This window comes from Aythya fuligula, chromosome 7 (genome assembly GCF_009819795.1).
Source record: "Aythya fuligula isolate bAytFul2 chromosome 7, bAytFul2.pri, whole genome shotgun sequence".
Lineage (NCBI taxonomy): Eukaryota > Metazoa > Chordata > Aves > Anseriformes > Anatidae > Aythya > Aythya fuligula.
This window is the reverse complement of record NC_045565.1, coordinates 15,212,690-15,222,538: the sequence shown is the minus strand read 5'-3', so window position 1 is coordinate 15,222,538 and position 9,849 is coordinate 15,212,690. Positions and strand designations below refer to the sequence as shown.

The following is a 9,849-nucleotide window of genomic DNA, read 5'->3' as shown; positions in this document are numbered from 1 at the left end:
CGTGGTGACGAGAATATCCAGCTTGGTTTTATTTTCTTGACGCTGTAGATGTTATAAACAATGCTATAATCTCTAACAAATGTTAATAATGTTGAACTACTTCAATGGGGAAGGTGTGAATAGATATACTTGTTTCCATCCTATTTGCTAGGGCAGAGCCTTCACTTACCAGTAATTCAGTGAAATTGGAGGGGCTTTGGGCCACTGCAGAGTAGGAGCCTGGCAGCTGCTAATTTGGTTTGGAAGCTCCATCAGGAAGGTTTTTTTCTCATCTAAGGCTCTGAATACCAATTGGGCTTCAGGTAATCACCCCTATAATTATCACCGAAACTAATAATGGCATGGATGATCTTGCAGCTAGTCTAGGAAAACTGAGCTTTCTCAAAAGCAGAAGAGGAGTGTCACGTCACACAGCCTTTTGGGGCCAAAACATGGAGAGTATTTATCCTGTTGGTGTCCAGTACTGCTTGTTACCCTGCCTGATTTTGTTATCTACTTAAAAAGTAAAACTGTATGCGGAACATGGCCAGGAGTTTTGCATGAAAACACAATGACCTTGTATATTCTTTAGCCACTCCATCTGAGAGCTATTGCAGTCATTAAGACTTGAGTGAAGTGTTACTTCTTTTATGCAGATAAGAACACTGAGACACACAGGTTGGAAGCTCTCCAGGTAAAACTGTACCCTAAAAAATAAATTGGGCAAGCTTTATGTCCTATTTAAAATCTCTTTTATGCACCATATACACCTTGTACTGGCCTCTTCCCAGGCATGGATTTTACTTCACAGCAGCCAGCCCTCAATTCAGTTAAGTACTTAAGCACATCCTGACATGCTGTGCCGAATCAGGGTTTAAACTGGAAGTGACAGAAATAGAACTCAGATCTTCTCAGTCACAGCTCCACTCTGACACCACCAGGCAATGCTTCCTTTTCTCATAATTCTCCCATTGTATCATATTGCCATGAGACAGATTAACACCTGTACCCTGAACATCTGCCCCTTACCAGAACTCCAGCCACCCAGTGAAAATTTCACAAATACAAACCACGTAGCCAGCTCCAACAATTATTTTGACGTTTGAAACCTTTGTATCCCAGTGCTTTGAGTGCATTACTTAAGCAAATGTTGGCCTCCTCCCTATAAGAGGCCAACAAATGTCAAGTTACCTTTTTTCAATATGCGTATGATACTTCAGTGCGTCAGCTGTACCTCCCAAACCAGTAGTCAGTGGAGCTTTTGCCTGTAAAATGCTAATTTAGGTTTTGTGTTTAATTGGGTTTTCTCTAAACTAAGAATCCAAGGCTGATACTGAAAGCCCTAAAAACTAGTTAGCATTGGTAATTCAGCATGGAAGCAAGTCATCAGGTAGATTCTCCTTCTCGAACTTGAACAGAATATGCTTCCCCCACTTAAGTCTCTTTTATTGTTCCCAGGTAAGGTGAGCTCTTTCAGGTACTGTGTCTTGATCAAAAGTTTCATAGAACACAGCAGGATGAAATGAGTAATGAATGACAGCATCAAATTAAGTTCACTAAGCATGAAGAATACTATAGCAAAATACTTTATTAGGATGTGAAAAAGCATTGTTTTACGTGCTGTCTATGGAACGTAATCTGTGCTTGTAGTAATTACTTGAATAGCCAGTTAACAGCTGTATAGCATCCTTAAACAATCATCATTTTCCTTATATGGACTTGCAACTAATGTTCCGTGCTTGCAAGCAACTTTCTAGGAAATGAGCACTCTGTAAGTCGCTGCTTTTGAAGAAGGGAAGAAGGAGAAAGAATTCTTTTGGTTCTCTTCTTGCTGATCTGCTCTTCCTCATTCTGACTTCAAAAAAAATAAATTTACCTGCAGTCTTACCTAGGTTTAAAAAAAAACAAAACAAAAAACAGTCCTTGCACACACACGATTTAGGGAGCGATCGGTACTGGAAATCCTGTTTGTCCTTCAACGTGCTTTTAAAGGGACTTTTCAGATGGCATATACTTAAGGCTTCTCAGTTTAGTACCCTTCAAGGATTACCAGCAACTTTCAATTGCCGGCTTGAGAAAGCTAGTTATCTCCTTGATGCCACGTATATTTCTTGAAAAATAAATCTTCTAGTATGGCTTTTAACATTAAACTCTGCTTCTTTTCCTGTTCCTAGCAGAACAATAGGATGGATTGTTCTGCTACTGAGAATAAGGTAGTGAGCGCAGCTATAATCACCTGCTGTCTGACACTGCAGAGAACTCAGTCTCCAAGTCCTGCAGAATGCCAGCAATATGTTATTTTTTTCTGCATTCAAACAAAAAGTTTCAGTTACCCATTTATTTCAAGGGGATGAAGACCAACGTACTTGGTGCTTCATGATCCCTAGCGAATACATTCATGTCAAGATAATACAAAATAGCCTTCTAGAGAAGGACTGTAATTTTTACTTAGTCTTGTCACAGGTCACCAAAATATATTCTTGTTTGTGGGGTTGTCCAATTAAACAGTGTCCTCCAGTGTATTTGTGAGAAGTGACAACTCCCCCTCTTTACAAGATCTTGTGCCAATTACTTAATATTTCCCTATTTTTATTCCCTGTGCACCCAAGCTTTTTCCCCTCCTTGGACTCAGTAGCCTCTTTTAGGACAGCAAGAAGTCTTTGTACAAACACAGTTGGAACTCAGTCATGTACAGGGAGATTTTTTTTAAGACCTGTTTTAAAAGGACAACCTCTTGTATGTTTTCTTCCTTTATTATAATTAATTTTATTAATCTTGTTTATGTCAATAAGATGCCACAGTAGATCTCCAAGTAAATTTCTGTCATCAATTTAGCTGCCCTTAGGGTCCTGCTGCTTCTAAAGTCTACTTTCCCAGGCTACGAAATCCAGTGGAGGTATAGGTTAAATAATGATTTTTGATAGTGTTCTACCTACGTTTTTCTTGGTGATTTGATGCTTGCACTTTCCCATGTGCTAGGCTTCCTCCAGTTACAACTTGAATGCTAATGTCAATCCGTCCCCCATTGGGAGCATGCTGATATTGACTCGCGCATCTCTGAAAAGCTTCTCATTGAGGCGGTGCATGCTCTGTGCTGTCAAGTCATCCTTTCTTGGTTTTAGCACCTTTCCACTCCAAAGGACCTATTGAGAAAAGCCGTGTCATGCACCTGATTTGTTCCAGTAAGTTCCTTGGACCACAAAAGAAGCTTGGGAAAAGATAATGCCTGTTTTCTAGAAATTGGAATTGTACTGTGTTTCAGATTCCTAGTGGTTCCCAACATGGAGCTCTCATAATGAAGCAGGATTGGGAGTCCACAAAATTGGCTAATTGTACTTCTATTGCAGGTGAGAAGCCAAAACAGAGAACTTGCAACAAAGATGTATTTTTAAAAGCCCCTATTCAGCTGCCACTGTAACCCTGAATGTACCTAAAATGTAACATTGTTCTTTGTTACAAGTAAAAGTCATTAATGAATAAAATATTAGTAGCTACTGATTACAAATACTACCCTAGATCTTGCATAAATACTATATATAGTAGAAAATGCTACAAGACAGAGCAGATTAAGACAGAACATCCTCTGTAATGAACTAGAAAAGATATGATAAGCCTCTCATCTCAGGCTGTTTATGTAGAAACATAAATTTAACATATTACTTCTTATATAGGGTTTCTTGCCCATATTAGTGTTATTAGTGCTATATTGTTGCATAAAGCTTACTTTGGTAATTTACGCTGAATTTTAAAGCCTCCTTTGTATGATACGAAACAAAGATGTTGCAATTAGCAACAGAGTTGCCGGTCAGAAATCAAGTTATTAGAATCCCACTGTGACTTTATTTTTTCTTTCCTAGAAGCAAAGCAGTAACTCCCTGTGCTACTACCACTACAGCCAGCAGTACTTACATTATCAATAGCTATTATTCCCCCTTTCTTTATGAGGCGCAAACATTTTTCGTAGTACTCATTGTAGCTTTCTTTATCTGCATCAATGAAAGCGAAGTCAAAGGTTTCTGCTTCTCCACCAGCCAACAGCTCATCTAGATGGGCAACAGAGTGAGTCATTATAGACTCGCTAATGCTGTGTAGAAGAAGAAAGTCAACTAGCTGTGTCAAAATTCTCAATAAATAACAGTTTTGGTGCTTTGACTGGGCAGCCTGTTCCTCTACAGCTAATTACTAGAAAAGCTTAACGCAGAGAAACCAATCTGGATACAATGTATGTCATAAAACACTCAGTTACTGAATTTTTCCAATGTGGAAGAAGTTCATGGGGTAGTTCTAAAAACCTGCAGAATACAGCTGGGGTTGCTGACTGGTGTAGCAAGAACAAGTCAAGCAGTTTGAAACGACGCACTCAAAACCTTCAACTATGTTTTGAGCTGATTAAAAACTGTATTAAGTGGATTATGTTTTTTTCCCTCATGTTTACGAGCTGGTTCTAAATGCTAATCTCTAGTTGATGACCAAGTGCCATGATGCAGGTAGGGTGGTTCCCTATGTCATAGGGTTTGACAGAGTTTGAACAAACGCTGTCAAAAATCTTCAGTACAGCAAATTATGGCATTAAGTATTTTTTCTCTGGGCAAATGGCATTTAAGGTTTTGTGTATTGCTTTCTTGACTGGGAACTCCAGGCTGCCAGTTGGAAAGGGGCTGACTGCTGTCTTCCTAAGGATCTCTGCTATCTGCTCTCACCCACCCTTATCCTCTGTCAACTGAGGATTTTTCTTCATCTGAAGCATTGCCTAGACAGAGCTGTCCATCAGTCTTTAAGGACAGTGCATCCTCTGTAGAAAGGAAGGATGGATCTACGTGGATCCCTCAAATACCTCTGCTGGAAACCTATATTCTTCCAATACTACCTCCATTCCTAACAAATTTCTTGCATTTTAGAATATTTATGAATATCCTCTCTGCTCCATATTGCTTCTTTTCTTTACAGAGAAGACATTGCTTTTCTGATGCCCTTACAAGGTTTTGCTGCATTCTGAATCTGAACTTCTCTGAGCCAAAATTAACTGTTATACCCTACGTTTCATATTGGCTTCTGTATCTTTTTTTTTTTTTTCCCTGCACCTTAACCCTTTTGGAAAGCTCTTCCTCTCTACAACAAAGAAATACTTGCTTACAAAGGACTCTGGAAAAGAAAAATTGGGCTTTGTCTAATTAATCTGTTTTAATCTGCTTTCCCAGAAAGAGCTGACAATAGTACTTCATAGATTAAGTAAGGCAATAGACAGGACAGGTGAGTGACCAGCACAGCCCACTCCACAGGATGAGCATTTTCACCTTTCTGTTAGCACATAAGAAAACTGAACTTTTTAAAGCTCTGTGCTTATAAATTTATTTTTAAGACCTCTTTAGATAAGAAAATTTGTTTCACTGTTACCAAGGGGATCAGATCTGACAGTGTATTTCCTGGATTTCATCAGCATTATATTCATCTTTTGGCTTCTAAGGGAGAAAAAAATATATTTTAAGTTACTTACCAAGTGTTTGAATAGCTGGCTTTATCCGTAGGTCAATCTTATGGTCTACTCCTGCCTAGAGTGGAAAAAGAGCATAGAAGTGATCCAAGTCGTCAATAAGTAACCTGTTTGCAGTTTGCACTCAATGAGTGACTAGTCAACAGATTTTTTTTTTTTTTTACCGTTGTTTCTAGGATCCAGTCAGCAATTATTTGTCTTCTCAAATTAAGCTGTTGCAACTCCTGCCCTAATGATAGGAATGCTTGTGTGTGAATGTGCAGGTCTAAGATACCAAAATTATCGAGCAATAATAACAAGCAAATGCAGCTGTCCTAACCACCTAACTGAGAAGATGCTCCTTACCTCCTTCCACAGTGGTTTTCCGATTTTGGCATAGTCCTCATTTATGTCACAGGCAACAACTCTTCCATTATCTGGCAGGACAAGTGCCATATTCAAGGTATTATATCCTGTTAAAACACCTAGGGAAATTGTAGAAGTCATGAACAATTAACTGTGTTTTGAAAAACTGATAAATAGTGAACTAGAGAGGTCCCTTCTAGAATGATAATAAAACCAATAATAATAAAAATTAGAATAAAAATAAAACAAACAGGAACCCAGAAGGGTCAAAGATGACAATTTGTTAATGGACTCAAAAGGCTTTCTATTTTATTCCGATGTTACAGGGGTTGTGAAGATATTTTTTTCCTCCTCCTTAATCAATCTTGTAACAAAGATTCAAGTTGTCTGTGTGTGTATTTTTTTTTTTTCCTAAAATTCTCCAGGACACAGAGGGCAGGGTCTGGTCCTGCACCTCAAGAAAACAATCACTTAAAAGCAGAGCTAAATCCTGAGCTAAAAGGACTGGATCTGTCCAGGAGCAAAATACCAGGGCATTGTAAGAGGGGCCAAAGATAAAGATGATGGGAACACATTCCTGGCTGCTCAGCATCAGTCTGGCTTTGGGACATCCTCCTCACATAGGCATGTCAAAGAAAGTAGATTGGATTCAGGGCCTGTGCAGCAAACTAATTCCTTTTGGCAAGAAACCTATACAGAAAGGAAGGAATACACCCTGCCCTGCAATTGCTGGTTAATTTTACAGACCCAAGTGATCTATTGGTCCTAATTTTTCAGGTTGCTTCTGAGTTGATGAGACATCCCTGCTTATGCTAAAATTATTGATACTATCACACTGTAGTTTACCCACGTGATTGCTGAGACAGAGATGCAGTACTTTACTATACTGAGAAATCTTACCTTACACAAACATGGCTGGATTTGGAGAAGCATAGCCAAGAGATTTATTTATCTACAGAGAAGATGAAGTGATGATCTTACCTATTTCTATAACTTTCTTGGCTTTAATGAGTTTGACCAAATTTGCCATAAGCTGAGCCTGGTCACAGGACACCATCATTCTACCCCAGGGATGTTCTGCAGTGATCTGAAGAGAAGAAATCACACAACAAAACAATAACAACAATACTAAGAACAAGAACAAAAGCCAAAGCTTCCATAATTATGTCCTAAGGCAGAGAAACCCCAGGAAAAAACAGATGCTCTTACCTTTCTTATTCTAGATGGCTTCGTGCTCCATGTATGAGAGGGAAATTTGTTTTGTATTTAACAGTAACTGAGGTGGGAAGGGGTGAAGTCATAAGCAGTTGCTAATCATGCAAAGCAATGGTGTGATCTGAAGTTACCCGGTGGCTGTACCAAACTGAGCAGTAAAGTTGTAATGGATGAAGAACCTTAAGGGAATCTTGATTGTGAAAGTCCTTTATTTCTGTACATTTGTATAAACAGAAGTGTGGTTTTTCTTAATGACAGCTTTTGTATTTATGCCCTTATACCTCCACGACATGTAGCACGTGGTATTGTGTTGTTTGTTTGTTTTTTTTTAAACTCTCAGGTCAAAGTCTGCTGCCAAAGGTCAGACCCCCTGATTCTGGCTACATAGCACCTAGCTAGAGGTGGCAGGGTGTGAGGGCCTCAGGCACTGAGGAACAGCAGCAGGGGAAGCAGGGCTATGCCACTGCAGTTCAATGAAGAGGACAGCCCTCCCCTTTCCTGTCCTCCACTGGGGCCCAATCCAACCGAACAGCTCCACTGTTTAACATTTAATTGCTTTTATACAGGAGTAGTTTGTCTCATTTGCTAAGAGCCAGTCCTGAGCGAGGAGGGCTGTTCTGAGCTCCAACACTACAGCAGGTTTACAGACACCACTCTTCTAAGATACGAGATGTGCTTAATGTGTATGCCAATACTATTAAATACTCATTGGGGAGACCTGAACACTGAAAACTCTGGGTGCTACCAGCTCAAAACCATTTCTCTTGCATATGTTTTAGAATTTAAAACACTGGACATCTTTGCATTTGCTTCTTTTGTGTAGGAAGTGTATCCAAGGTAAACAGATATGACCAGGATTTCTTCTGCACCAGTATAAATATGTATATAGAATGATCTCTAAGGATTGGAAATCCTAGAGAGTACAAAGAGTAGGGAAGGAAGAGGACTTAAGGTTGTTTTCTACTTAGGTGGAGCAAGGGTCTTTCTTTATCAGGAAGCAGGATTTTGGTCTCTGCTGCAATGTCTGGGATTATAAAACTGAAAGACCAATCTTAAGAGGTTGGGTTGTTGGGTATCTCTGTGAGGAACAGAAAGCTATACTTCTGAGGCTGCCTGTAGTGCTTCCTAAGGGCTTATTAATTCTGTGTACCTATAAATTTGTATGTGCAAGTAAGATGGAGGAAGGAATATAAGCAATATAAAAGAATATAGGGAACATAAGCAATATAATCAGAAGTCTAGCAATTTGGGACCAGACATGGATGATGCCAAAAGGGCCTAGTGGAACAGTAAGTGAACAGAAAATGTAGGGTGGGAGATAAAGTACTGACCAGTCGCAGCTTCTTTAGAATTGGGTGTTCCCTCACAGAGTGATCCAGTATGTACTGCCACAGAGGACTGCTCTTTCCAATAACACTTCTGGGTGACCTGGGTATCCCAAAAACTAAGGATGGGTATTTTTTACCTGCAAAAAATAAGGGACAGCTTTAAGCTCCGCTGATGAAACTTTGCAATTCTCAAATACGGGCTGCTTAAATAAATAAAATACATAAAAATAAGTTATAAGCTGCTTAAAGTACCTTTTAGTGAATCAAATACTACTAAGAGGGCTCTTTGCTCTGAAAGAGCCAGTGAATAATGATGATACAAGGTAGCCGGACTGCTCAGTGGACTATACATATATATTATTTTTTTTCTACCTCTGAACTGTATAGCAAAAGCCTGCCGAAACTGAAAGTGAAAGGCTGGGGTGGCGTGATGTTCCCTAGCTGAGGTGAAGGTTTGCGTGCTGTATTCTTGCAGGGCACTTAACTGCACCACCACTCACGGCTGCAGGAGGCCTGCGGCCGCCCGGGGCGGTTGTGCAGCAGCGCTGCTGCCTTTGCCTGCCCTTACCCTGGGCTCCTCGCAGTGCCGATGCCAGCGGCTGGTGGTGCCCTTTAGGCAGGGGGCTCGCCCCCAGCCCCGGGTCCCAGCGCAGCTCCGTGCCGGGTTCGGGTTCGGGGGCAGCGCTGGAAGCTGCCTCTGCAGGCATAACCCCGAAGGCTCACATACAAACCTGATCCCGGCTCTGGCGTCCGCGGCTCCTTTTCCCCGCCAGATCAACAGCATAACGCCCAACCCAGCCCCGGTCCGCCCTGAAGGCGCCCTGCTCCCCGGCAGCCGCTGGGGCGCGGCCGCCTCCTGCCCGCGGCTGGCGGCGGGGTCGCCGCTTACCTGCCAGCAGCCCCGTGGCGAAGGCGACCCCCAGCATGGCCGTCCCCACGGCCACCTCCTTGGGCACGCTGAAGAGCGGCATCGCGGAGCGGCTGAGGCGGCGAGCGGCGCGGCCCGGGCGGTCACAGGCACAGGGGGGCGCGGGGCGGGGCGGGGCCGCCCGCCATGTGGTGGGGCCGGGCCGCCTCCTGCTGCTCCTGCTCCTCCTCCTGCTCCTGCCCGCCGGGCGGTGGCTGCCCACGCTGCCGGCGTGGGGATCTTTCCGTACTTTACGCCATCTGCGCGGCGCAGGCGGGAAAGCTGAGGGCGGTGGCGCCCACCCCGTGAGGGAGCTGTGCCCTCGCCGCCTCCGTTTTAAAGCACGTCTTCGTTTTAAAACACGCCTGAGGTGGTGGTGGTGGAGGTCCTAGCAGTAATGTCCTCGCTGGGGCTGCCCCCGGCCCTGGAGGTGTGCCCAGCACCAGAGGACTCGAAGCTGAGGTGTGGGCAGAATCCCGGTCACAAAGCACCTCAGGCTGTGGGGGTTGAACCCTGTGCCCAGAAGATTTGAGGGTTCCCGGTGAAAGGGACCGAGCCAATGTGTGGGGAAAGAGAGAAAAGGG

The 9,849-nt window shown here is 42.6% G+C and overlaps 1 protein-coding gene across 3 annotated transcripts; it reads right to left on the bottom strand.

Annotated features, from left to right (window-relative positions):
• Positions 1–1,563: 1,563 nt before the first annotated feature.
• COMTD1 (catechol-O-methyltransferase domain containing 1) lies at positions 1,564–9,361 on the bottom strand. 3 transcript variants are annotated; one of them, XR_004253498.1, is made up of 8 exons: positions 9,248–9,361; positions 8,362–8,495; positions 6,797–6,902; positions 5,816–5,934; positions 5,474–5,528; positions 3,889–4,022; positions 2,916–3,122; positions 1,564–1,867 (listed from the first exon to the last, which is right to left on the bottom strand). XR_004253498.1 is itself a non-coding variant. In XM_032191736.1 (7 exons), exons 1-7 carry the CDS (start codon positions 9,327–9,329, stop codon positions 2,970–2,972), a joined length of 783 nt encoding a protein of 260 aa, XP_032047627.1. In that variant the 5' UTR covers positions 9,330–9,361; the 3' UTR covers positions 1,874–2,969. The 3 variants fall into 3 exon arrangements, 1 of the variants encoding a protein (XP_032047627.1); XR_004253499.1 differs by having other exon boundaries at positions 1,564–1,834; XM_032191736.1 differs by lacking the exon at positions 1,564–1,867 and having other exon boundaries at positions 1,874–3,122.
• Between the last annotated feature and the right edge of the window lie 488 nt (positions 9,362–9,849).